This window comes from Brienomyrus brachyistius, chromosome 13 (assembly GCF_023856365.1).
Source record: "Brienomyrus brachyistius isolate T26 chromosome 13, BBRACH_0.4, whole genome shotgun sequence".
Lineage (NCBI taxonomy): Eukaryota > Metazoa > Chordata > Actinopteri > Osteoglossiformes > Mormyridae > Brienomyrus > Brienomyrus brachyistius.
The window spans coordinates 15,923,729-15,951,490 of NC_064545.1; the positions used below are offsets into that span (position 1 = coordinate 15,923,729).

General features: G+C 49.1%; 2 protein-coding genes across 8 annotated transcripts in view; both read left to right on the plus strand.

Annotated features, from left to right (window-relative positions):
- The window catches only part of LOC125706359 (tight junction protein ZO-1-like), a 76,886-nt gene extending 67,427 nt beyond the window's left edge, over positions 1-9,459 (plus strand). For 3 of the 6 annotated variants that reach the window (XM_048973026.1, XM_048973027.1, XM_048973028.1), the window contains exons 19-29: positions 540-640; positions 1,188-1,514; positions 2,167-2,388; positions 3,295-4,101; positions 4,293-4,387; positions 4,998-5,204; positions 5,328-5,464; positions 5,613-6,063; positions 7,145-7,362; positions 8,031-8,174; positions 9,329-9,453. In XM_048973026.1, the coding sequence (XP_048828983.1) occupies positions 540-640; positions 1,188-1,514; positions 2,167-2,388; positions 3,295-4,101; positions 4,293-4,387; positions 4,998-5,204; positions 5,328-5,464; positions 5,613-6,063; positions 7,145-7,362; positions 8,031-8,174; positions 9,329-9,423 (2,804 nt within the window). In that variant the 3' untranslated portion in view covers positions 9,424-9,453. Of the gene's footprint in view, positions 1-539; positions 641-1,159; positions 1,515-2,166; positions 2,389-3,294; positions 4,102-4,292; positions 4,388-4,997; positions 5,205-5,327; positions 5,465-5,612; positions 6,064-7,144; positions 7,363-8,030; positions 8,175-9,328 lie in introns of all 6 variants that reach the window. The other 3 variants (XM_048973031.1, XM_048973030.1, XM_048973029.1) reach the window with 3 other exon arrangements.
- Positions 9,460-13,740: 4,281 nt separating this feature from the next.
- The window catches only part of LOC125706308 (protein FAM189A1-like), a 74,888-nt gene continuing 60,866 nt past the window's right edge, over positions 13,741-27,762 (plus strand). For both annotated transcript variants that reach the window (XM_048972946.1, XM_048972947.1), the window contains exon 1: positions 13,741-14,925. In XM_048972946.1, the coding sequence (XP_048828903.1) occupies positions 14,701-14,925 (225 nt within the window). In that variant the 5' untranslated portion in view covers positions 13,741-14,700. The remainder of the gene's footprint in view (positions 14,926-27,762) is intronic.

Sequence of the window (27,762 nt, forward strand, 5' to 3'; positions counted from 1 at the left end):
CATCCGTCACATGGACACTGTCACACAGAGAGTTTGGGTCCTTACTGTGTACAGGCGGTCAGAATCATCCGTCACATGGACACTGTCACACAGAGAGTTTGGGTCCTTACTGTGTACAGGCGGTCAGAATCATCCGTCACATGGACACTGTCACACAGAGAGTTTGGGTCCTTATTGTGTACAGGCGGTCAGAATCATCCGTCACATGGACACTGTCACACAGAGAGTTTGGGTCCTTACTGTGTACAGGCGGTCAGAATCATCCGTCACATGGACACTGTCACACAGAGAGTTTGGGTCCTTACTGTGTACAGGTGGTAAGAATCATCCGTCACATGGACACTGTCACACAGAGAGTTTGGGTCCTTACTGTGTACAGGCGGTCAGAATCATCCGTCACATGGACACTGTCACACAGAGAGTTTGGGTCCTTACTGTTTACAGGCGGTCAGAATCATCCGTCACATGGACACTGTCACACAGAGAGCTCGTTCCTTAACCTGTACAGATCATTAGTGCTGTTCTCCTCTCCCCTTCAGCCACCATCAACCTGAACCACATGAATGATGGATGGTACGGAGCCCTCAAAGAGACGATCCAGCAGCAACAGAACCAGCTAGTTTGGGTCTCTGAAGGCAAGGTGAGCACTCGACCTCATCTCTGTTCCCCAGAGATGCATGTTTGGCCAGGATGCAGCTACTTACATCCACTGTGTTACACCCTAGATGAAAGTGATTAACACTTTCATAGGGATCAATGTTTACACTTGGTGACAATCATCAGTAAACCTTATCTGGGCGTTTAAGGCTATAACTCTTGTCTTGGATAAGCTTTAGTTTCTGAGCATTGGTCTGTATACATGTTAAAGTCATGTTAGACCATGAAGTTTAATCACAGCATTGCTGGTTGTTTGAGAGATACATTCCTATTGCATTCGTATTTACATCAGATGGAAATTTTATGGATAAATGTACACACAATATCCATAAATGTTCTGCTATGATACTTTTTACACATATTCTAATTAGATGATTTCACAATAACCACACTTTTCGCTGTAGGTGTACCTCTGTATAGTATAATGACAGAGTAGAATTGTGTCGAGTATCGATTACTGCGGCCTTTATCTTCTGTTTATCTTTTCTTTTCTCCTCTTCCTGGCCTCTGATATTCCAACCCCGGCTCAGGCCGACGGCGCCCCCGAGGACGACCTGGACATCCACGACGACCGGCTGTCCTACCTGTCAGCGCCGGGCAGCGAGTACTCGATGTACAGCACGGACAGCCGGCACACCTCCGATTACGAGGATACGGACACGGAGGGGGGCGCCTACACGGACCAGGAGCTCGATGAAACCCTGAACGATGAGGCGGGGCCACCCCCCGAGCCCGCCATCACGCGCTCCTCCGAGCCCGTGCGCGACGACCCGCCTGTCATGCCCAATGCCCCTCCCCCAGGGTACCCACCCCCCCGCGCAGATCCAGCTGGCTTTAAGGCACCCATCCCGCCACAGGTAATGTTCTTCTGGGCTTTTCAACTATACTGTTCTGCAGAAGAAGTCGCATGCATCGGGAGCCCTGATGTAGGTCTTTGGTTAAATAAGGGGTCAGTGATTACAGTCTTTGTTAGAACCGAAAGATGTAGCCTCTCCATCAGTCCCAGATCTGTCACCACGTAAGAGGGGTCATCCCCCCTTAGGAAGAAAAGGAAATTTTTTTTCCTGTTTTTCTTCGTTTTCGTTAATTATTACCTTTGTGCTGGCTGTGATTTTGTGTCGTGCTGTTTTCTTGCATTTTCTGCCAACTTCCATGGTGATTAGCACGTCTTCCCCGCTAGCCGCCCGCAAGGCCGCCACACCTCGCCGTCGTCCCGCGAGCGTGTTGCAAACATGCTGCGGCAGGTCGTGTTCATGAATATCGATGCGGCTGCGTAGGTGACCTAAGACCTTTGTGGCCGGGAGGATGTCTGACATACAGAAAACACGAGCATAGCGCTGGATTTCGGGTGTGCGACGTACGGAAGGCGTCCTCTTGCGAATCCTCACTTGCCATCGATCCCCCCAGAGTGATGTAACTGCGCCGTAGCACCGCGAGACTCGGGCTGCAGTAGTGAGTATTTGCCCGTGTGGGCTGTGGTCTCACGCGTTTCTGAACACTACTTCACAGAAAGCAGAAGCTGCCCCCGCCACCCCTTGCCTCCTCCCCCAGCCGCCAGAGTCCGTGGCTGAAACAGCGCCCCCCACTGTCCGCCACTCTGTTCATGTGGCTGCCGCAAGCCCCGAGGAGCCCCCTCCAGTTCCACAGAGGGACCACTGGCCCTCCTCTGAGCTAGTCCAGTCCCCGACACACAACCCTCACCCGTCCGGACTGCCCGGTTCAGAGGCGAAGGTACCACCGGCTGCCCTCACGGTCGTGGGGCGTGGCCTGACCCGGCCCAGATCACTAGCTGCCTTGCCTGTCTATCGCCGCCCTTCCCGCTGGACTTCTGCATGCTCACGGTGTGTCCAGCTCCGGCTGCTACCAAGACGGAAAGGAGGGGGGGAGGTGGAGGGTGCCTGACTACCTTTTCAAGCACCACTGGGCTGGTGGGAGGGGTCTGCCTGTTGCCATGACTACCGAAAAAAATCACACGGCAGAGGGCTCCCGCTTGCCTCTCCCTCCTTTGCATGACCCCGATGCCGCTGATTTTACATCAGCTCTTGTGGAGTAGCGGCAGAGGACTGGAACCCCTGCACGCCTCTACGGTCCGTGCACCGCTTCATATTTCACTCCCAGTTTGACACGTAGCCTTTCGCATCCTTGGCGCTGATGCCAAATGAAGCACTAGGTGGCGCTCTTCCCCATTCAGAGCTGGCCCGTTGGCTGTTTGTCAGTCCGATGCGTCTGCGGTGACGAAGAGGCTATTTGCCAAACTGCTTTTGGGTAGTGGTCCACTCCATGTGTCCCTTGCTGTGATGTCTGTAGTTTTCTGAAGCAGAAAACTGAAGCAAATTACCAAACTTTCATAAATTTCTTAATGGTCAAACGAATGTGCTGTTCCAGTCGATGGCATCATTAATGAGATGTGGGTGTACGTCACCTGCAGTCGTTAGCCGGATTGCTGTGTGATCTAACCACAAAAATGACAGCTGCTTCCTAACGTTTGGTCCTAGGGTTCTGCTCTGCCTGCATTTTGAGGTTTGCGACTGAGTGCTAGATTCTTGCCGCATTAACACGCCCCGTCGCACGGAATGCTTCCCCGCCGGGGGCTGTGGGGCGTGGCCACCTTCAGCGGCACTTTTGTTTTTATCACAGATGTACAAGAAAGACCCGTACAGCCCCGAGGAGCCGGTGAGACCGAACCACGGCCCGAAGCAGCCCCCAACGGGGCCAGCTCCACCCTACGGGGACGAGCCGCCGTACCGGGATTACGAGCAGCCGTCATTCCGCTGTGGAGGCGAATACCTGGATCCCCACAAACACTACGAGAACCGCATGCCTCCGTACGACGAGCACTGGGCTGCGTACCGGGAGCAGCCTGCGCCCCCCGCACCGGCGTATCACCCTGCCCGGCAGCCCTTTGGGCCCCCGCCTGAAATGCGGCCCCTGTTCGAGGAGGGGCCTGGCCGTGACTACGGCCCCCTGCAACCGCGGTATGACGACGGCGCCCTGAACTACACAGGTCGGCCGCGTTACGGCAGGCCGGGCTCGCTGCGCTTCGAGGAACTCCCCCCTGCACCCCCAGGGGGCTATGATGGGCACTACAACACAGAGCCCCATGCCTTCCCGCCAGGGGCCCCTCGCTCACCGGAACCTCCCAGGCAGTACTATATGGACTCGACCAGGCCGAGCTACAGCCGCGGGTACAAATCAGGCGAGTATGAGCCCACCCTCAACACGGACGGCCCCCCACCCCCTCCCAAAGCAGACGTCCTCCCCTCGCCCGGGGAGTCCACCCAGAACATGGCATCCAAGGTAACGTCACCCGCTTCGAGGGACGAGCTGGAGGACGACCCGGCCATGAAGCCCCTGTCTGTGCTGACCCGGGTCAAGATGTTAGAAAACAAGCACTCCGTGTCAATGGACCGGGACAGGGAGCCAGGCGAGCTGATGGGACCCAGGGTGGGTATCTCACCAGGCAGGGCGATGGGGTCATGCAGCCGGAACTTCCGCTTAGAATGGCTGAGCTGTTATCGAGAGACTTATTAGCACTTTGAGAAGACCTGGTCTCTGCCCGCATCACTGTCTGTCCTGCCAGTGAACTATAGCTGCCTCGCTGATGTTACTGAGGAGAGTTTTGTGTTATACCCCAGTCTGCAGATGTGCCCCCCAAACCCGTTGCTGCTCCAGCTTCAGCCCCCAAACCAAACACTCTGAGCCACCTGGACCCGGAGAAGGCTGCATACAGGTAACGGGAGGGCCGGGAAAGGGTGCAGGGTCGAGGCAGCAGCCCCGAGGCAGCTGGTCCGAGGCAGCAGGGCCAAGGCAGCTGGGGGAGCAGGTGGCTTCTAATGAGAACATCTCCGCTCCATTCGTTTGATCAATCAATTACGTTTTTACTGCCTTTTTAATTTCACACATGAAGTTGCTTAGCAATCTCAGGGCTCCCTCTGGTGGGCGCAGTGTGCCTGGCGCACTGGCGCAGTGTGATTCCAGGGCTCATCGAACGCAGGGTGTTTATGAATACATGAGTATGTGTTGTCTTAATCTCTGTCCGATGTGTGGCATAATTTCTAGGTGGTAGCACATCCCAGGAGCATTGCTCAGGGTAATGAAAGATTAATAATTAATTATGCTTGGTGGTCCCTGATTGCCTACTGTTGAGATGCAGTACAGTATATCACTTACATTTATAACAGTGGCTCTGCAGTATAGTAGTGAGTCTCAGTAGAGCTGCATTCCCATCTTGCCAGACTCATTATAGTACAGAAGAGTTTTATTGAGGGTCATGGGGTTAGTGTGGGATCTCAGTAGTGTGGGTACCTTGTCCAATGTGCTGGTCTCCTGCTACCACCCAGGGCCCCCGAGCCCCAGAAGCCGCATCCCAAGACCCCGGAGGAGGGGGTGCGCTCCAACCACTACAGCCCCAATGACGACGAGGACGTGTACAGGAAGCAGCTGTCCTATTTCGACCGGCGTCCTTTTGACAGCAGACCCACGGCTGTGCCGCCCGAGCCCCCTCGGGCAGCCCCGACCCTGTCACAGACGGCCTACGGCCCTGTCAGGTACCTGAGATGGATCGCACCTCTTCTGGGGTACCAGCGGCCACCCAAAGCTGCCAACCTGAGGTCAGCCCTGAGACCTGAGTGGGGGACTCACCAGCTGCTCTGTCCTGGGTTTCTGTGCAGGATGGATTCTGTGGACAAGGGGAACCCGGTGGAGAAGAGGTACGAGCCCCAGTCCCAGATGACCCCGTCCTCGTCCCAGTATGGCCTGCACTCCGCCGCCCTCCCACCGCCCACCCTGCCCAAGCCCAGCCAAGACGGTAAGAGCCAAGCTGCGCTCTGGCTGCTGCTAACTCCATGACCGCTCCATAACCGTGGGCAGACCCTTGCGAGAACATGCTCCTCGTCGAGTCTCCTCTTCCTGCGTTGCTGACTTCTGTCCACCTATCTCCCTGTCTGTTTCCACAGTGAACACCTTCTCTGAATCTCATGAAATACTGAAGCCCAACCCAATAGCTCTGAAGCCCAACAACTGTGATGAGGCTCTCCAGAGCAGCTACCTTCCCCAGAAGGGCTTCCCAGAGAAGCCAGTCAACGGCTTGGAGCTGCAGCCTCCCAAGCCCTATGCGCCCCCACCCACCTCCAGCTACAACCGCTACGTCCCCAAGCCCTACACCAGCTCGGCGCGGCCCTTCGAGCGAAAGTTTGACAGCCCCAAGTTCAACCACAACCTGCTACCCAATGATACGAACCCCCGAGGCAGCCTGAGGCCTGGAGGACCAGCCAACGGCAGCAGCAAACTTTCTCCACAGGGTGGAGACCTAGACAGTGGGGTGGACACTTTCAGGGGCACCGTGGACAACAGGCCCAAGTACCAGCACAACAGCATCAATGCTGTGCCCAAGGCCATCCCAGTAAGGTAGGGGGGGCAGATGGGGCGCCCATGGGGAGGGTGATCTGGGTTTCTGAGGCGGTTGACCTGGACCATTATTATGATACAGGACTAATGGTGTCATTTATGTAAGTCATGTCTTTGTACCATATATTTGAGAAAGTTAAAGAAGGACTACAACTGCCAGTTGCAGAATCCCTATCTTATGCTGCGTTCCATTTGAACTCGTAATTTGGATATTCCGAAGTCCTAGTTGGAAATTTCAACTGGAACACCTCCTCAAGTTGGAATTTTGACTTGTGAAATTGGCGGAACTCGACACAAGCCCGAGCTCAGAATCCAAGATGGCAGCGCCCTTTATCAGCAGAAGTGAAGTTTCTAGTTTTATACTGTTTATTATGTCTTATTTGTGGCTCATTAAATCGGTCGTACACACAGTACTATCCAACTTATCTATGGTTTACTACGGAGTTTTATTTGCAATATGACATGTAATGTTTGCTATCAACTGATATTTCTAACAATGGCTAACAATTAACTGGGCTAGAACAGGATTTTATGCTTAGTCAGATTATTTGTCAGATTTAAGGTATTCTGGGCTAAATGTAAGCGAACAAAGATAAAGGCCATTTAAACTGAGGTATCTTATATGTGACAAGTTGTCAGGCTACGCAAGAAATCTCGGTATTGTTAAATGGCTTTCCGACTTGTTTTACTGGAACGTGTTTAATGCGTGCATGACGTCATTCCCAGTTCCGAGCTCTGAGGTAAATGGGACGCAGCATTGGTCCCCGTGTGGCAGTGGTGCTGGTATGGAGATCCTACACTGGGTTCATTCCACAGGAAGCTTTTCTGGCAGGGTAGGAACATCTGGCAGCACTGAAAAGGCTGAGAAGAATTAATCAGTAATGTCTGCTGCCATTCATGGTCATGGTTCCTCTAATGTCCGTCTGGCTTTGATGCCTTTGGACTTATTTGAAGACGTGGGAAGCCGGGATGATGAATGTGTAAACCTAGGGCAGTATGACGCGGATGTGTCACTCGGGGCTCCTCCTGCCTGGCCCCGCCCCCACACCGTGACTGACTGGCTCACTGACCCTGTCCCCAGCCCCAGCGCACTGGAGGACGATGCCGATGATGACGGACACACAGTGGTGGCCACGGCACGCGGCATCTTCAACAGCAACGGCGGGGTGCTGAGCTCCATCGAGACGGGCGTGAGCATCATCATTCCCCAGGGGGCCATTCCCGAAGGCGTAGAGCAGGAGATCTACTTCAAAGTGTGCCGGGACAACAGCATCCTGCCACCGCTCGACAAAGAGAAAGGTTAGGGCTAGAGGGTTAAGGATGATGTTTCTTTGGATAAGACACACTCACAACTGGCAGCCTTACTGAAGTGCCTCTGCTCTGAAGGTCCAGGCTGTGGGTTTGAGCCTAGCAGTGTGGCTTTCTTTTTGGGGCTTCTTTGGGGCTCAAGCGTGTCTGTGCGTGTGTATGTCCGTGTTTGTGTGTCTGTGTGTGCCCGTCCGTGTCTGTGCGAGTGTAGGTCCGTACGTCCGTGTCTGTGCGTGTGTACGTCCGTGTCTGTGCGTGTGTATGTTCGTACGTCCGTGTCTGTGCGTGTGTATGTTCGTACGTCCGTGTCTGTGCGTGTGTATGTTCGTACGTCCGTGCCTGTGCGTGTGTATGTTCGTACGTCCGTGTCTGTGCGTGTGTAGGTCCGTGTCTGTGCGTGTGTAGGTCCGTGTCTGTGCCTGTACGTCCAAGTGGTTCCCAACTGACCTGGTTAAATTTCTGTACGTATCAAGTAGTAAATGTATTTATGTTTGAGTTCAGTGTCACTCAGTTCTAGTAATACATGAATAACAGTGATGATAGGAACCTAGTCCTTCCACTGTATTTAACGTCGATTTTAACGTCCCCCTGAGGTTTGTATAGCGGGGGTGCTGCTGCTTTTGTCTTACGAGCTGCCCGGCCTCTTCTGCCTCCTGCAGGCGAGACCCTGCTGAGCCCACTGGTGATGTGCGGCCCTCATGGCCTGAAGTTCCTGAAGCCCGTGGAGCTCCGCCTGCCCCACTGTGCCTCCATGACCCCCGACGGTTGGTCTTTCGCTCTAAAATCCTCTGACTCCTCCTCGGGTATGCTGTCCCCTTTTTCCCTTTTTGGTGGGACCTCTGGTGGGGGGGGGTGGGAGGAGATTTTCCCCATTGCTCTATTGTTTATTTTGTATTATTTTTAAATGTACTGTAGTTAACTTTTTAACTCGCTTGATTTTTTAACCATATCAACAAGTAACATCATGTTCATAACCCTAAGTAATGTCATGTCCTTTAACTGGTCGCTTAGTCTAACACCGAATTGCTTACATGCATCTGCTATACGGTGCCTCTGCTGATTGGGCCTCGGACCCTGTTTATCAACCTGGGGAGGGGCAGGCCTGACCCCACCTTAGCACTGGGAGCCACTGGGAGCCACTGTGCTCTGCTTTAAAGCGCTCGGCGTGAAGCAGAGCATTCTTTCTGTTCTCTCTGGACTCCACACGTCTCTCTTCAAATTTGGTTTTGAACTACGATGTCGCCTAATTTTAGTATCTGTTCCAGGGCCATGCGTCGGACTGGGAATTGCCCTAGCCGGGCTCCGCGCTGGTGCACGCACTTTGGTTTTAATATTCACAGTAAATGCAGAAGACACTCTTCCCTCCATCTTGAGTGTCCGTGACAACAAAGAAATGTACCCAGAACCTCATGGTTCACACGCAGGCAGATTTAGGGGGTTCATTGGGAATCTCTTAGGAAAAAGTTCAGAAGGCGGGAGGGTTTCCAGTCGGATTGAGGAACTGGAAACTAGAGTAAATTGTTCAGTCTCACAATGGTGGGGCTGAACGAGCAGGAAGCGGCGCTGACCCTGACGTCAGTCTCGCTTCTGACTCGGGTCCTGGGGCCGTAATAACAGGGCTTAGGATCTATATTAAAGATGCAGTAGGGGGGTTAGGGGGGCTTTGTGACGGCCGTACACATTCTTCCAAACCATGACCCAGTTGCTGGCTTCAGCATATGCATCATCTGGCCATACAGCTTTTAGTTTAATAACCTCGTTTGTCATTAGGGTGGCAAAGTCAACATCAGTGGTCAGACTTTAAAAGTCTGTCATTTTTATTATCTTGTTTTAATTGACTGTTATTATTACTTTGTTATTCTGTGTGAAGGACGTATCGCGGGCGGCGGAAGGGCAAGGTTGCCGCGGCGACCTGCTCCTGATTCTGATTCATCTCCCCTCCAATCCCTTCTAACAGGTGACCCCAAAAGCTGGCAAAACAAATCGATCCCCGGCGACCCAAGCTATCTGGTGGGTGCCAACTGTGTGTCCGTGCTCATCGACCACTTCTGAGGAAGGAAACAGCTGGTCTGTTACAGGACGGGCGGGGTGGGGGTGGGGGGGGGGGGTGGGGGGGCCTGCTGCTGAAGCTCCTGGCCTCTGCACTCTGACGCTGTTTACTGCGCCCACCGACGCCACCAGGGGGCAGAGGCCGGCATTCTCCAAAGTGCTCCTTTTTCAAGAGGGGGGGGGGGAGTTTGGGGGTGGGGAGGTCAATGCTCGAAGGCTTGCAAAAAAAAAAAAGAGAGACAAAACAAGAAAAATGACTTTGGAATCCCTGCTGGAATGCATGCCTAGCGCCACCTACTGACAGCCGTCGTCACAGCACGAGTTCTCCCGTTCTCAACAGGAATGGGGACCCTTCCGAGAATCTTTCCCGAAATTCGGTAGGACCCGAAAACCTGGATGTGTGGTATGCAGACACACGCGGGCATAAAAAAAAAAAGACAGGAGATTTAGAGATTATAACGAAAATAGCGTTTTCCTTTAATGCATCGATACCAATTGGGCAGTGGGATAAGGAGGTGAAGACCGCTTCAATGCTCGATTTGGCCGGATCTGCGGAGGCTGTGGACCGCGGGGCGGGGATTTTACAAGCGGAGGTGACAGTGTGCTTCTTTGAGACTTAAAAAAGAAATAAATAAACGCGAAAACTAACTCTGACGCTGACGCATTTTGAATGGATTTCACAATCCGGCTTGTACCTCTGACAAGGCTCACTTTGTGCAGAATTACTCTTTTAATAATAATAATTTACCTTCCGTAAGTCTAGAGACTTTTATACGACCGTTGTCATTATTACGATTAATATAATTTCATGGTGACATGGGAGTTCTGCTGCTGTCTCGATCTATGCATGTGCTCTATGACTCAGGTGCAGAAGCCAGCCCATCCTCGTGTCCGGCGCCCATTCTCAACCACGAGCAGTGATGCCTTATACCAATACTACCCACCCTCTCTCACCACATATTTTTGTTGTCTTTTAGTTATTATGACGAAGTGTGAAAATACAAGGCGTTATTGGAAGCGGGTGTCTGTCGACCTGAAGCAGAACCGCTGTACAAAATAACCGAATGAGTCTTAGCACACGAGTCACGAAGACTGACTGAAGGAATGCTTTCGCCTCCTGCTATGCATATGTCAAAAGAGGAAAAATAAAACAATAATATATATGCATATATATGTATAGATATATTATATGCATATATATGTATGTACATGTATGTACAATGTTTAAATGATGGCTGTACATGTTGCTTGCATATGGCCTTGGGTCTTGCTTTGTAACTGAAACTTTTGTACATCTTTGTTATTTTGTATAAACCAACTGAAAAAAACCTGTTTTCTTAAGGAAAGGAATAAAACAAAACTGGTTGTTTGTAATTCTGGTCATAGCTCTTAAGCCTGGGAACTTGTGTTGTGATGGTAATGAGTCTGGCTTTTCTACCAGCATACAGTACATGCCACATACACATTTCTAACCGTCACACAGACCTTTTTATGCTTATTTACAAAACGGCACCGGCGCTTTAAGACCCCCCCGACGTGGAACAGCCCTCCGTTTGTGATACTGGCTGCGGGATTGTGTGCCCCAAGATGTATTTTTGTACCAAGAGACAATTAAGGTGCGATGGTACCGTTTTCTTTTAGATACAATAACACAGCTTCGTTATTAACGTTTCTTCACTTGTGGCTGACATTTTTTTAAATTATTTTATTTTTTATGTTCTTTGCAACACATTTCTAAGTATACTACTGGATTAATAAAACCATTTGAAAGTAAACTCATTCTGTCCTTTTCTTTTAATTTTACTGAGGGACCTTGGTGACCTGGTGCACGGGTTCAGCTTTCTTTCGGGAACATCCTTCCACACCAACTCGGAGACATAACCATACAAAATATGATTTTTTTATGTATTTGAATATGGGGTGACGTGACACCATAACAGTCTTGCGCCACGTATAAATCTTGGGTTCCAGCAGCGTGCCAGGCTCTGGTGCATCGCGTCAGGAAAATGTCACTCTTATGAGGCTGATGCGCCGCTCCATTCACGTGTGGAACATTTCAGTCTGTTGCAACATTTTAAAGCTGCGATTTCAGCTTTCCATCAGGAGATGGCGCTTTTGTAACAGTCGCAAGCAAGATGTGCCAGCCTCGTGTCTTGGGTAAGCGTGTGATCCTTCTCAGAGCCTGCCAATGTCGTGCTCTCCGTTTCCTCAAAATTCGGCAGTGGAAACTTTGAAAGTCGGGAGTAGCTCTTGCTGCGAAATATCATGTTTGAATAACAAAGCAACGCAAGCACTTGCAGATGTTTTGCATGCGTTTCAACTTGAAATTTTAAAGGAATTTGATTTTGTTACATGCTCTTCGATAATGCCATTTCAGCAATGGAGTGTTCTCTGGTTTCCCTTGATTGAACAACCTCCTTAAAGAATATTACATTATCTTCTTTGTGTTAATGCTACTTCAAAGGGTTGATTGCATGATTTGCACTACTCAGTGAAAAAATAATGGCTAGAAATATAAATCATGAAAGTCAAATTGAAACATTAGGCCTTTTGTGTTTTTGTTGAATTTGTACTTAAAGGACCATGCAGTGAAATGACTGCTTTTTAGACGGAGGTGATATGTGGCATCACACAATTGTGTGTCGTTTTCATAGTATTTGAATTGTTCCCCAGTTCAGACAATACAAATGCAAACCATCGGTTTCCTTACTGAGGCATAGCCCAGAATGACTGACAGAGATGAAACGTTGAACTGTCCTATTAATAGCCAGGTCACGATGTGCGAGATTTCTTCCAGTTATGTGGGTGGTTTCCAAACATTCTAACTAAAACATTGGATTCTTCTTCCAAACTTCACCGTCGCTAAGACCATCAAACAAATTCTTGCAAAGGAGAAGTGGAAGCAGTGAGTGTTCAAGATCCCAGTGAACATGATGCTGCTCGGACTGGGGCCACCGCAGTCCTCACAAACAAGGTAGGCTTTCTTTTCTGCATCCCGTCCAGCGCTGGGGAACATTGTGCTGACGTCACAGGTCCTGATGCCATTCACTAGTCTTTCTATAGCAGTCCCCCAAGGTGACACCCATCTACGAATCTTAAGCAGCTTAGATGGAAGTCAGTTTGAATTTACAGGTAAACATGTGTTAGAATTTCTGTACCAGAATGCCATTTGCATCCATTTTAGCATCATATTCCATGACTGATCTCACACATTGCAAGCATGTCTCCATAGTAATGCGAACTGAGGAACCTTCATTCTGTTCCAGACCTTGGAGAACATAAATCTGAACTGGAACTGGCTTAAACTTGTCTCATTGAAGGGATAGTACACATCATTTATGTCTTGAAATACTCTGTGCTCGGGGGTGGTGAATAACGAGCCCCGTTTGCTCGTCTGTGGTGGTTGCCTCAGTGACGGTAAAATTAGTTGTGGGAGAGTAAGTGCTGGCAGAACTGCAAGGGATTCAGGTGGCACAGAACCAGAACAGTCGATCACTCGTAGTGCACAATGTACTGTGGGCAGGCAGAGCATTACAATAAGCTGGGAGCCCTCGACTGTTGCCTATAATCACCCGACACCTTGAACCAACAGGCAGCCAGTGGTGGATTTAGGTAACATACAGGCACTTCATAGGATTTACTGCCAAGCCGAAACCTCACATACTGTGCTAATATATTCTACTACTGTGCCAGTTCTATGAAGATTTACACTGAAATATACAACTGTCACTTAAATGTTATATGATGATGTACATCATCATAATCATACACAAATACACAAAAGTACATACCACTGGAAGAGATTTGTGTATATACTATATGTATTATAAAATAACACCACGACTGTACCCGGCATGAATGGATTGCAGTGAATCTTCAAATCATGTCATTAAATATTTCTAGCCCAATGCTTGATAACTCCATTCGTGTGTAGGCCTAAGTCACCTCATTGCAAGAAATAATACATTAATTTTAACCACGAATCTCGGTTGTGTTACACTATACAAGCTAGCCGATGGGGGAGGACAAACTGCGGAGGAACGATTTTGAATTTGTACACAAGAGAAAATATATTTACTTAAAGATGGAACTGTGAGTCACAAGTGCGCTTTCCAGCAAATGAACCAAAGTGACACTAATTACTTTAAGTGCTAACGACGATATTGAGTTTACTTTTATAAACGGAACAAAATGACTCTGACAATCGTATTAAATGCACATAATACTTTAGGGAGCGAGTTTATCATCAGCAGTGTTTGTGAGTAACATAAGGAGCAGCTTCGTGCTGTTTCGCGCGATCAGCCTTCGGCTCTCGCTCACTCGCTCTCACGCGCGCGCGCGCTCCTGACTCACAGCCACATGGTCCGCGTGCAGCAGCTCCTCTCCCGGTATCACCGCTTCCTCCCTCCCCAGCCGCACACGCGTCGGCCGGCTGTTACCACGAAAGAGACTCGGATTTAGTAACAATGTGTAGTTTCGCCTCGGTGGCCGGGACATCTCGTCACGCCGAGGAAATATCCGCTTTAGAGGCCCCTCTGCTGGTCGCCGCGCATCCATGCGGGGGCAATAGGCGCAGGTACTGCGAGCGGCAGCTGCGGCAAATGAATCCCGACACTCGGGGGCTGCTCCTTTCTTCTCGCTGACCAATCTCTTCCACGTCTGTTATATTTTTTCACACCTATTCCACGTATTTTTTTCTCGATGACTTTATATGCTGCCCGATGACCATGAGCTAGTTTGCGGCGGCTTGCCGGTAAGGCGAAGCGGCGCCGTCTTACTTCCAGTCGCATCCATTAGCAGGCAGCGGACGCGCCGCCTGATATGCTGATGCTCCCTTTTTCTTCTTTTTCTTCTTCTTCTACTTCTTCTTTCTTCTTCTTCTCCCTGTAGCCGCTTGCATTCACTGTCACGGAGTACTTTTTCCAAACTGGAACCGAGCGACATGGATTTGGATTTTATAATCCGGAAGATAACTTGCCCCCCTCTTGTATTTGATGGGGAAATTTGGTGGTTTTATCTGAATGCGGATTACTAAGAGCCCGCTCCGCTCAAACGTCTTTTCGGACTTGTTTTAGTCATTTATTTTTCACTTGTCCATTATTTTTGGCCATAAACCGCATAATTCTTTTGTTTTTTTTTAAACAAACGAACAAGCAATCCAGTTTGGTTGCTCTTGAATATTCATACTCGGATTAGATCTTTCCGTTTAGGACGACACTTGCGATAGAGCTGGAATAGGTTTTGGAAGTGGATCCAATCCAGCCGACCCTCGGCCCGACCATGCCCCCCAGTGCCGTGTCTAGGGTCCGGACGCTCAGCCCGACCTCCCTGTCGCGCAGCCTGTCCAGGCTGAGGGACTTCAGGACTCGGACGAGGATCATGCTTTCGCTCGGAGTTGCTCAGATGGTGCTGGGCAGCCTGATCCTGGCCGTCAGTTTCGCCGCACTGGCTCTCACCACTTCCCCAAGGGTCAGACATTCCTGCCCGTTTTGGGCTGGCTTTTCCGTAAGTATCCTGTTTGTTCGCGCCGTGTTAAATGTCATTTTCACATTCAGATTTCGATGCTCATCCGAACGTCAGTGAGCGCTACACGTGTCCGCATATGCTGCAATCAGTATTACATCCAGCACACATTTAAATACATTTTACACCAGAAGCACAAAATGCAGACCAGCATTCCGGTGTCACGGCGTAAGACCAAATCAGGTTATTGTCAAATGACTCCTGGGGTTGCCGACTCCTTCATCAATTACCAGTGCCAAACAAATTAGGCTTTTGAAATATTTCATTTTAACGATTTCCCAAGACACGTGATCTCACATCACCCGAAATCTCAATTTAAAATACTGAGTTACGAGGTTTGACTTTGCACCAAATAGCCCAAGTGTTGTCATTTTTCATCTTTACGTTGTTCGTCGCCTTTGCCTAAAACTACTGTGTCGATGATGCGTTAATTAATTTGATTTGAATTTCGTACAGCCTGTTTCTGAAATCGTAATAGAACACAAACTATTTTATTGTATGAACACTATACTGAATGTTTGCATAGTAGCGTAATACTGTTGAGTGAATTGTACAAGAACTGTTGCATTATTACGTAAAACAGTTGGTTTTGGCTTATTCTCCTTCACGCCCGGAATTACACACTAATATAACCTTGTAGAGGAGACTTTTTTCTTTAAGGTCCCTATTTGTAGGATTTGCGGCGTCGCGCACTTACTCACTGCACCCAGGTCTCCTGACTCCTCCGTCTCCGAAAAACATCAAGACCATTTAAAGTAAATTACATAGGACTCCTGCGCAATGGGTAAATATTTCAGCCCCTAACTGTTAATTAAAGAAGCCGACGGGGAATCAGTTTGTTTACAGAATACATCCCGAATCCTATTGTCTACTTCCCCCTTTTTAAGTAATATGTGTGCTGTAAAAATATTTCAAGGAGCGAACAGTTAAAGTGGGAATATAGATTTTAGCTGGTTAGACCTATTGCTGCATTTTTTTTTGTTAATTTTACTTTGCGGTATTTGTCGCTACTTAAAACTGCTCTCTCTGTGTATTTACAACTTAATAAGAAATGTATTAAAGGACTTTTGCCTTTCCTTCCCTTAATGCTTTGTAATCAGAGCTGCCCCATATCGTATATAATGCAAGACCATTCGTAAGAGTCTGCCTGCAGAGATTAATAGCACAGGGTCAGGTTTGAAGAATCTGCACTTACTATTTTTAACATCTGATATGTTCTTTTAGGATAAATTTTCTAATAATTATTCTGCCTATAGTCCTCATGTTTGCCACTCTTGGGATTCTGCCCTGACTCTACGTTTATCTTGACTTCCCATTGCTGAGGAGTATCTGCTAATCACGTTAATTAATAAATTATGGCCAAAATATGTTTGGTGAAAATGTTCTATGATTAAGGGCGGGACTCAGACTGAATCTCCATGGTTGTCAATCCTGAGGCGTTGACGTTCTTAAATGGCTAATCCAAGACAACAGGTTACTGGTCTGCTCTGACTGTATACCAGCTGTCGTTCTGGGGTCTTCTAGAATACCAGTTAGCCACTGTTGTAGAAAGTACTTGTCAAAAAAAAAATGTATGAATGTAGTAAACACTGTACCACTGCTATGTCTGTCTGTGAATGACTGCAGTTTCCAAAGCTTATATGTTGAAGTCGAGCGCCAAAAAGGTAAGTGGAACCCTTGATGGCGGCTTTTGCGAGTCACTGCGTGTTCCCAGCTCCATGAGCACTCAGCCATGTGACGTCTGACTGGACGCAGATGTGACCCCGCCTACACCAGGGCCTGAATACCACGGAGGCGAAGCGCAGGAGGTGAAGTGTAGCTAACAGCCTGTGAATGGTGTAGAATGGTCAGACGATCCCCAGCTTGGGTTCTTCAGGTGTTGAGGTTAGTAGAGGCAAAGACTGACTGAGAGAGATGTGCTTGCATGACAGACTCCTTCTGAAGGCTTGTTGTGCCTTTGCTGTTGCCTCTGCCTGGGAGGGTAGCACCTTCCCCACCCCCACCCCCCTCCCCGCCTGAATGTCAGGTGAGCAGGTGCACACGCAGCCGGCTTCTCCTTTCAGGAGCCGTGTTGTTGAAAGCGGCACGTTTCTCTGTTCTCTGGCATGTTTGTATCTCTGCTTGACGCAGGTGTCTGCCTGCCCAGAGCAAATTGGGGTTTCTAGGTCAGCACCCATCCCTCGTCTTATGGGGGTGGGAGAGTCCATGGCAGAGATTAATCTCCATTTTCCAGGTTAGAAAACAGAAATGAACGCAAGTTGTTTTTGCCCCGTTCCCTACTTCTTGCATCACAAACAGGTTTTGTACCACCCTGGCGTCTGTTCTCCTTATTTTCTGTAACATATGCCTGTTTTGCTACACGCCCTGTTAGTTACTCCCCCCACCCCGCCACGTGGTCTTCATTGGCCCCCAGGCTTTGCTAAAGATGCATGTTTGGGTTGCAGTTCTTCGGATTTATTTGCCTGATGTTTGCTCCTCGGCTCTGTGCCGTGAGCTTCTCATGCGCCGTGTGTCTCTAACTGCCATGACAACAGACGGTAAAGCTGCTCACTGGAATGGCACAGAGGGAAACGACATCACGGGGAAGAGAAATGTTCAGAAGAATGTTAATCACCAAGCGAACTGGGGAGGGTGTCCCCAGAACGAGACGGGGATGTGGCCTGGGACGTGTGCACACGCTTTCCGAGGAGCCCAAAGCCGTCCTGCGCGTTAGCAGCCCAACGTGCGATTAACCGGAATGTAGAAACGACATTGCAATTCTGGGCTGTCATTATGATGTGTGGTTCCACAGAGCCTTCTTTGGTACCACTGACATTAATCATTCCAAAATGGCAAAGTTAAAGGAGGCAATGGTGTAATTGGACTGTAATTCTCATCAAAAAACATTATCAATAATATGACGATGACAGGGCAGCGACAAGGATGAAAACAGCTGGGATTTAAGAGTGCTGCAGGCGAGAGGGGAGTGCGTGCGGTTCCAGGTAACTCTCAGCTCCCGTAAAGTAACCATGGACCTCCTAGACATAACAACATCTGAATTTGCTCCTCATCAGGCCTGTGACTGGGAGGGTCTGGGAACGCAAACCCCAGCCCGAACGCTGCTGCTGCTCCCTGTAGAAAACAATTCCGCTTGAATTGCTCCAATAAAAATAAAATAATAATAACAAACAAAAGATCAAGTGCTAAATGCAAATACCGCATAATGGTCAGCAGCATTGGGCAAGGGTATCTGCGACTCGAAGATAATCCCTCCATTCACTAACCACTTAGTCAATCAAGACTGTTGTGTGAACCAAAATGGCAGCACAATAAATAACAATGTTTCATAATAAAGTAATATAAATAGTAATAATTATTACTGCCTTTTTCATGAGGCAGTTTTGCCTACGATCTGTGTGGGTTGGGACTGTTTAATTCCAGTAACTCCCTACATCCACTCAACATAATTTGCATTGTTGGTTGCAGGTTCTCCCCACTGGGCCCCTCGCAGCTCTCCAGTCCATAAACATTAAGGGTGGGTGAAGTAGTTTTATCTTTGCCAAGCGCTAAACGCGGATGTGCTGTTAACTTCCTTATTGCTTGAAATCCTTTGGTACTCCTGGATTATAAATGAGATATCACTGTATTGTGTTCTGCTGGGGTTGAGAGTCAACATAGTTGAAAAATTAGTGAATGAAAATATTTTGGTGTGTTTCAGGGGAAAACTGAACTATCATTGTTAATTGATGCCCTGAAACCATTTTAGGTATGGGAGGGGGAAGTCAGCGAGAGGACAATGGTTTTTTTTTTTGGTGAGTTGGTGGGCTTTGAATAATTCAAATTGCCGTTTGGGGGCTTGTCTTTCTCCTGAATATATTTAACCTGAATCGCCTCCCCAGTCGGGGAGTGTTCAGGTGATCTATGCCGACCTCGGCAATCTGGAAATAGTTTCTCTGAATTAGCTTTTCATTGCACGCTAATTGCTGAATTACTGTTGCCTCGAATTGAAGACCTTCAGGAATTGTGGCAATGCTGTGTTGATAATGTGCTGTATTTCGGTATATCGCAGCTTTGGGTTTGAGTGTGCTGGGTATCTTAAAAGATCCAGGTTAAAATCAAGCAATCGCAGGATATGGCCTGTGTAGGGATGACCTCTCTGAAAGCAGAGAAGAGACTCTCCATCATCTCGTTCGTTTTTGTCGTACCCTACTTACAGAAGGAGGCCGTTGAGAGCCATGTGTATCCTCTCATCTCGAAATTGAAGCAGCGCTGTTCAGTTCAGTTTTCTCCTTCCATGTCTGAAATGAAATCATTATCTCAGAAACGCAGATCGAGTCCAAATCAATCAATCAATCAATCAATCAATCAATCAATCAATCAGTCTGTATAAATATAGCACTGTTTTAACCACAGGTTTTACTAAGTGCTTTACAGACTTTGAAAAGAAAGGAATTAAAATAAATGTACACAAAAAATAAAAATTTGATCAGTTTAAAAAAATATAAACAAAATATAAACATATACTACTAATAATAATAATGGCAAAACGTGGGACTTTAACCTTCCATGTTCTCTGTAAGGGACTTTAGACCACCCTCTCAGGTCCTCATCCTAGGGGACGTGAACCTCTGCTCCACTGGGACCCAAACCCAGTCTCCTATGGGGGAAGCAAACCCTATTCGACATTGATCAAGGAGGGACCCAGACCACTCTCTTTGGTCCTCATGCTAGGGGAGGTGAACCTCTGCCCCACTGGGACCCAAACCCAGTCTCCTCTGGGGGAAGTGAGCCCTGTGTGACATCGACCAAGGAGGAACCCAGACCACCCTCTCTAATCCTCATGCTAGGGGATGTGAACTCCTGTCCCACTGGGACCCAAAGCCAGTCTCCTTCAGTGGGAAGCGAGCCCTGTGTGACATCGACCTTAGGAGGAACCCAGACCACCCTCTCTAGTCCTCAAGCTAGGGGACGTGAACCCCTGTCCCACTGGGACCCAAAGCCAGTCTCCTCTGGGGGAAGCGAGCCCTGTGCAACATCGACTAAGGAGGGACCCTGACCCTCCTTTTACTTGTGCTACACTCCAAATTTCAATTTCGCTCATAATTTGCAGTACCACTGTCTTCAAATGTAGCTTGAGTTCACAGGCATCCACAGGCAAGCACACTGACGCCAGGCGTTTGCTTTGACCTCAAGCCAACATGAACCCAGTTCCACAAAATAGTATGTGACTTTTGCTTTGTCCTGCAGCTCACAAAGTTTCATTCATGGGCATGTTATGCACAGGAAACTGTCTTTTTGTCACATCGCTTTGTATCAAGAACATCTAACACTATCTGTAAAGCTCAATGTACTGTATTCAGGTTTGGGCTGTATATGGCATACTCTACTGTAAAGCATGTGTTTTCATTTTTGGGGCAAATTTAGTGTAATATTATCAGGGATAGCAGCTGATTGACTGCTGGGTAGAATAATATACACAATATGTGAGTGAAATGCCCGATGTGGGTCATGCAGTTAAATCAATAAAGAGTGATGATGCTGGAATCCAGTCAGCAGAGTGGCAGCCAATCGACATGCTTGCTTGACTCCTCGGAGGAAATGAGGTGAGATGATTGGTAGCTAAGAGACTTGAAAGTGAAGGTGCTCAGGTAGCAGACAGGCGTTCTCTGGCAATTGGAGCAGGTATGAAGCGTGTCTAAGGAGCATCTGCACTTCCTCATTATCCTTGAAAAACAACACCTGTTTCCGTCCTGATGCCTGCCAGACAGGAAGTAAACATGCCTCTTGCAAACACTGGCAATTAGGATGGAGGCGCCATGCGTGGTCTGGAAGGGAAGAACGAGGAGGCGGAGGGGAGTTTCTGCGTCTTTTCTCATCGTCGGCTCCCTTCCAAGGAGAGGAATGGTTCCAAAAAAGAATAAGGTGGCCTCTTTTTCTGTCAGCAAAGAAACGGATGTGATCTCCACCCACTTCTCACTGGACACCAGAACAACAGGTGTAAGCTGTTATGAAAACAGGGAAGAGGATGTATGCTCACCGGGTGGCCTGGGGTTTACAACCAGCACTGCAAAGGATTTGCTGTGTAATTTCTGAATCTGGTGTAGATGTGACTGTGTCCGTGGGACCTTCCTCCACTTGCCACTCTGTCCTGTTCAGCTCCGTGTGGAATTTTAGCACTCGATTGATTGTTGTCTTCCAGGAGCTTAATTCCTCACATGCAAGTTAAGGTGGAATAGATTAACCATTTGATGTCTAAATGGGAAGAACTCTGTAACCTTTATTTTCATTAATTTTTTCCCCTCAATACTTTCTTTTCTCTGAAGAAGAACCTCTGTAAGAAGTCTTTGTGCCAGAGAACTGGAAAGAGATTTGCGAATGTAGTTGAATATGCACTCAATGACGAAAAAAAGTTAAGCATCCAGTAGTAATGGTCTATGTTCAGTGATGAATCTCAGTTCTGCATTACCATGGATGACCATCATGTGCGCGTATGGCGACACTGAGGGGAGAGGACCAGTCCTGCTGATGTTGTGGAGAGACACACCGGCGTTACTCCTGGCATCATGGTGTGGGGAGCCATAGAGTATGACATCATTGTGTAGGGAGCCATAGGGTATGACATCATGGTGTGGGGAGCCATAGGGTATGACATCATGGTGTGGGGAGCCATAGGGTATGACTTCAGGTCATCTCTAGTAGTGACCCTGATAGCACAGCGCTATGTCAGTGACATCCTGCGTCTTACCCTACCTGAGACAGCACCATAGTACAATCTTTCATCAAGACAAAGCCCGTCATGTGTGTCTATGCACTGCCTGCGTTATGTTGAGGTCCTCCCATGGCCAGCCAGGTCCCCCAATCTTACCCCAATCGAGCATGTGTGGGATCAGCTCGGACGTTAACTCAGACCCAGTGTCCAATCTGCAGGATCTCGAGGGCCAGTTACAACAGCCGTGGGCCGACTTGCTGCAGGATAGGTTCCCTACTGTGGTCCCGATCATTCGTGTAGGGGTGGTAATCATGAATCAAATGCTGACGTTTGTCTGAGCTGGCAATCAGGCGTCACATGTGGCTGAAATATAATGACGCTGCGCAATTAATGAAACGTGACGGGGCTGGACTTGACCAATGAAACGTGACGGGGCTGGGCGTGACCAATGAAACCTGACGAGGCTGAGCTTGACCAATGAAACGTGACGGGGCTGGGCGTGACCAATGAAACCTGACGAGGCTGGGCTTGACCAATGAAACGTGACGGGGCTGGGCGTGACTAATGAAATGTGACGAGGCTGGGCGTGGCCAATGAAACGTGACGAGGCTGGGCTTGACCAATGAAACGTGACGGGGCTGGGCGTGACCAATGGAACCTGATGAGGCTGGGCTTGACCAATGAAACGTGACGGGGCTGGGCGTGGCCAATGAAACGTGACGAGGCTGGGCTTGACCAATGAAACGTGACGGGGCTGGGCGTGACCAATGGAACCTGATGAGGCTGGGCTTGACCAATGAAACGTGACGGGGCTGGGCGTGGCCAATGAAACGTGACGGGGCTGGGCGTGACCAATGAAACCTGATGAGGCTGGGCTTGACAAATGAAAAGTGACGAGGCTGGGCGTGACCAATGGAACCTGATGAGGCTGGGCTTGACCAATGAAACGTGACGGGGCTGGGCGTGGCCAATGAAACGTGACGAGGCTGGGCTTGACCAATGAAACGTGACGGGGCTGGGCGTGACCAATGAAATGTGACGGGGCTGGGCGTGACCAATAAAACCTGACGAGGCTGGGCGTGACTAATGAAACGTAACGAGGCTGGGCTTGACTTATGAAATGCACACGAAACCAATACACTGGCGCCTACTTCCGGTTAGAAATGAACGCTTATTTTATTAAAGGTGCCCTCTGCTTACTCTGTATGTGGAGTTTAATTAAGCCGGGGAAATGTAACTACCTGCAGTGTACGGCTCTGTTTCGGTGGTCCCACTCTGCCAATATAACCTGTTGTCAAGGTATATTGAGCCCAATTAAGCCACCGCGCCATGGAAAGCGGGCTGCTCGGATACTTGGGACAGAGGTCTGCCAGCTCGCTGATCCGGAGAGGCTGCCCACTCGCGGTGCCCCCTGTAATCTCGACACGCTCCGTGGGTTTGCCAGTTGGCATCAGGGTCAGGGGTGCCGATGTAACTGACACCGTGGCGTGGGGCAGGACGAGATGCATTCTGGGGAGGTTATGACCCTGCATGAACAGCTTAGACCTTCTGGGGATGTTTGCAGCCATGTTCTGTACCCGGGCTCCCTGTCCCTGTAGTGGGGGGCGGGGGTACATGGGAGGCTGGAAAATGTTCTGCTCCCCTTTCATAGTTAATTATGACATTCTGGCATGTTTTACATAATGCTGAGTTCACGAATAATTTTCAGTTAAACCAGTTTTATTCATTGAGGTATATTCCTGAATGTTTGAACCTCAATCTTTATTTTCTCTTTTTAAACCCTTGGAATGGAAATGTGTCCCACTAGTCAGAGCTAGTGATGTGAATCACTAAACCTAATAACAATTCAATAATAGTAATCACACAAAGCCTTTATTTTCGAATGGAACATCATTTGATAAAGAAATGCTGGGAAAGTCTTGAAAAAATGAAATTATATTGCTGAAGTGTAATATATTACTCGACTGTGTGTGACAATTCAGCTGGTTTGCTGATAAGAGGACTTTCATTCCCTGCATGTATTGACAGTGCTCATTACTATTAATACACGTCACTCTTAGAATCATCGTATGAGTATGATGCTGTGTGTCTCTATCTGTAAGCTCTGCTCATGGTTTCCCGCGTTTACGTTTAATTTCAGTAAATCCTTTAGCCTCCAGGTCCAGCTATGTGTCCTGTGCAAACAGGACTCTGTTAAGGTAGAGGCTCCTGGCTACTGTTAGGGCGTAAGCTGGGCTGTGCTGAAGCTGGAAGCTCTGCTATCGGAGCATACAGTACCAGTCAAGCGTCTAGACATGCCTACTGAAAATAGTTTGTTTTTCAACAAGATAATGACCCAAAGCACGCCTCAAGCTAGGTTTTGCAGGAAGTAAGGAGGAAAGAGATGGAGTGCTGTGACAGATGACCTGGCCCCCACAATCCCATGGCTTCAACCTCGTAGAGCTGGTTTCGATCAGAGTAAGAGCAAAGTGGCCAAGTTGTGCCCAGAACTTTGTGGAAAGTCTCGCAGGACTGCTGGAGAAGCATTCCAGGTGATCACACCTGGAAGCCACTTATACAAATGCCAGGAGTCTCCAATGCTGTCATCAGTGCAAAAGAGGACTGTTTTGAAGAGTCTAAGATTTGCAAAAATTTTGGGATATTGAACATTTCCCTTGGTTGTTGCAATATGTCATGTATTACTTCATTACCTCAAAGCCTTTTAAAATAAGGTGAATAACAGCTGAAAGACAAATGTATTAAAAGCAGGTGTCTCCAGACTTTTGACTGGATCTGTTAAGATATCAGTTTTAAGGCTAAGTGAGGTAGCCTAACAAAAGAAGAGAATTTTCACCCAAACCAAAGGTTCACACTAGTGATTTGGAGTAAAAACACACAGCAAAGCACTTTCTCATATTATAGTTAAGTGATTGTTCTTTCTCTGTGCCCGTGCAGATTAGCATTTCATCATCACTAACAGCAGCCGTGATCTTCTCACGATCTTCCACTCATCTGAAGCGAGTCATGCTTTTTCCTGTCAGCCCAGAGCACGGCCACATTCCGTGCACCATTCCACCCGGGTTGGTGCTCACAATAAAGTTGATGGTGGAGACTAGATAATGTGTCTTAAAGGGGATTTAAACATAATTAGAACTAAGCTAGAGTGACCACCCAACTCTGTAATGCTGTTAGTAAGTTTTAGATAATGTGCTCTGCTCGATCCTTCCTTTCTAGGGCCAGTTCCCCACCATTTAGACCTGAAACGACACGTCTAGCCTCCCTGGATGTGGGACCCTCGGAGTGCATGTGCACGCATCATCTCTCAGAGAGCTATGTCATGCAAATAATGAGTGTCGCCAGGGAGGAGGGACTGGGCACTATGGAGGGCCATGCGGAATCAATCCCTCCCACTCTTCCGGCACAAACATCTGTTATTCTGCTCTGCGGAGTTACCCAAATTAAACGAGTGGCCAATAGTACACGTCTGTTTGTGTGGACTGCGGGCCGCCATTAAGCTGTCCCAGAATGCAGTAAATGCCACAGATAACAAAGAGAACAGCACAAAGGATTATAAACGACAGAATCAAAGACTGTCCCGTTCATCTGGAAACGTTCAGCTTTCCAAGCTGTGCTGTGGAAACAATTTAGTTAAACTGTTAAAATTTAGTTAAAATTCTCGCCTGGCATGGAAGGGTTAAGTCGCGTGTACTGTGATTCGGCCCTGGTATGGAAGGGTTAAGTCGCGTGTACTGTGTTTCGGCCCTGGTATGGAAGGGTTAAGTCGCGTGTACTGTGTTTCGGCCCTGGTATGGAAGGGTTAATTTGTGTGTACTTGTTTGCCAGTGAGGCCATTTGCAGACAGTGTTGGTTTAAGAAGAAACAGGCTGTGCTTGAGTCAAACCGAACTGATTTCACATTATTGGTGGTAGCTTTTATTATTTTCTATTCTTTTAATTCTCCTGTACCTATTGGTTAAAAATTTAGCTTGAAACCCAGGCTTGACTTTCCTTCAGCAGTGTCATAGTCACTGACAACTGGTGAATTATCATGTTGTCTCACAAAGCACTGCATCAAAGCTGACTGAACGTGATTAGATATGGTGTTATCAGCCGTAGCAACAGGGCTCATGCTGAAGCCCAGGCTCGTATCTAAGATAAACGTGGGAGGAGTGAAGCGGGGAGTTCCACTTCCTGTGGGGAGGTTCCTGTCCTGTCTGAGACATGAGGTGTCAAGAGACACACTGTGCTGTGTGGTGCTGATGATGTGCAAGATTTTTCAGCCTAGGGCCTGATACAGAATTATGGATAATTTAATATTGTTGACAAAATCCATCCATCTTCCCAGTGCTCATTCTATTCAAGGATGGGAAGGGAGCCTGTAGCCTCCCAGGAAAGACAAGGAAGTGGATGGATGGGATATCGCAGGGCACTGGGCTTAGATACAGAATGGATGGGGTATGTATCGCAGGGCCCTGGGCTGGGGTACATACTGGATGGGGTATTGCAGGGCAATGGGCTGGAGTACAGACTGGATGGGATATTGCAGGGCACTGGGCTTGGATACAGACTGAATGAGGTATCGCAGGGCCCTGGGCTGGAGTACAGACTGGATGGGGTATCGCAGGGCCCTGGGCTGGAGTACAGACTGGATGGGGTATCACAGGGCCTTGGGCTGGGGTACAGGCTGGATGGGATTTCACAGGGCCTTGGGCTGGGGTACAGACTGGATGGGGTATCGCAGGACCCTGGGCTGGAGTACAGACTGGATGGGGTATCGCAGGGCACTGGGCTGGGGTACAGGCTGGATGGGATATCGCAGGGCACTGGGCTGGGGTACATGCTGGATGGGGTATCGCAGGGCCTTGGGCTGGGGTACAGACTGGATGGGGTATCGCAGGGCCTTGGGCTGGGGTACAGACTGGATGGGGTATCGCAGGGTGCTGATCTGGGGTACATGCTGGATGGGGTATCGCAGGGCCTTGGGCTGGGGTACAGACTGGATGGGGTATCGCAGGGTGCTGATCTGGGGTACATGCTGGATGGGGTATCGCAGGGCCTTGGGCTGGGGTACAGACTAGATGGGGTATCGCAGGGTGCTGATCTGGGGTACATGCTGGATGGGGTATCGCAGGGCCTTGGGCTGGGGTACAGACTGGACGGGGTATCGCAGAGCACTGGGCTGGGGTACAGACTGGATGGGATATCGCAGGGCCTTGGGCTGGGGTACAGACTGGATGGGGTATCGCAGGGTGCTGATCTGGGGTACATGCTGGATGGGGTATCGCAGGGCCTTGGGCTGGGGTACAGACTGGATGGGGTATCACAGGGTGCTGATCTGGGGTACATGCTGGACGGGGTATCGCAGGGCCTTGGGCTGGGGTACAGACTGGATGGGGTATCGCAGGGCACTGGGCTGGGGTACAGACTGGATGGGATATCGCAGGGCACTGGGCTGGCGTACACACTGGATGGGGTATCGCAGGGCCTTGGGCTGGGATACAGACTGGATGGGGTATCGCAGGGCCCTGGGCTGGGGTACAGACTGGATGGCATATCGCAGGGCCTTGGGCTGGCGTACACACTGGATGGGGTATTGCAGGGCCCTGGGCTGGGGTAAAGACTGGATGGCATATCGCAGGGCCCTGAGCTGGGGTACAGGCTGGATGGGGTATCGCAGGGCCCTGGGCTGGGGTACAGACTGGATGGGATATCGCAGGGCCTTGGGCTGGGGTACAGGCTGGATGGCATATCGCAGGGCCTTGGGCTGGGGTACAGGCTGGATGGCATATCGCAGGGCCTTGGGCTGGGGTACAGGCTGGATGGCATATCGCAGGGCCCTTGGCTGGGGTACAGGCTGAATGGGGTATCGCAGGGCCTTGGGCTGGGGTACAGACTGGATGGGATATTATGTACACATGCAATCACACTTCTGTAAGCAGTTTTAGAGACATTAAACCATGTCTTTGGATGGAAACTTGCCTGATGTGGAGAGAACATGTACAGGGGCTGATTATCACTGGTATACGAATGCATTTCCACTCATTCTCATTAAGTTTGCTTAGATTCAGATCTGTATTCTCAGAAACACAGGGCATAAATTGAAATTGGCAAGGTGAGACGGACAGACGGCAAACGGAGGTCTTGCCTGGAACC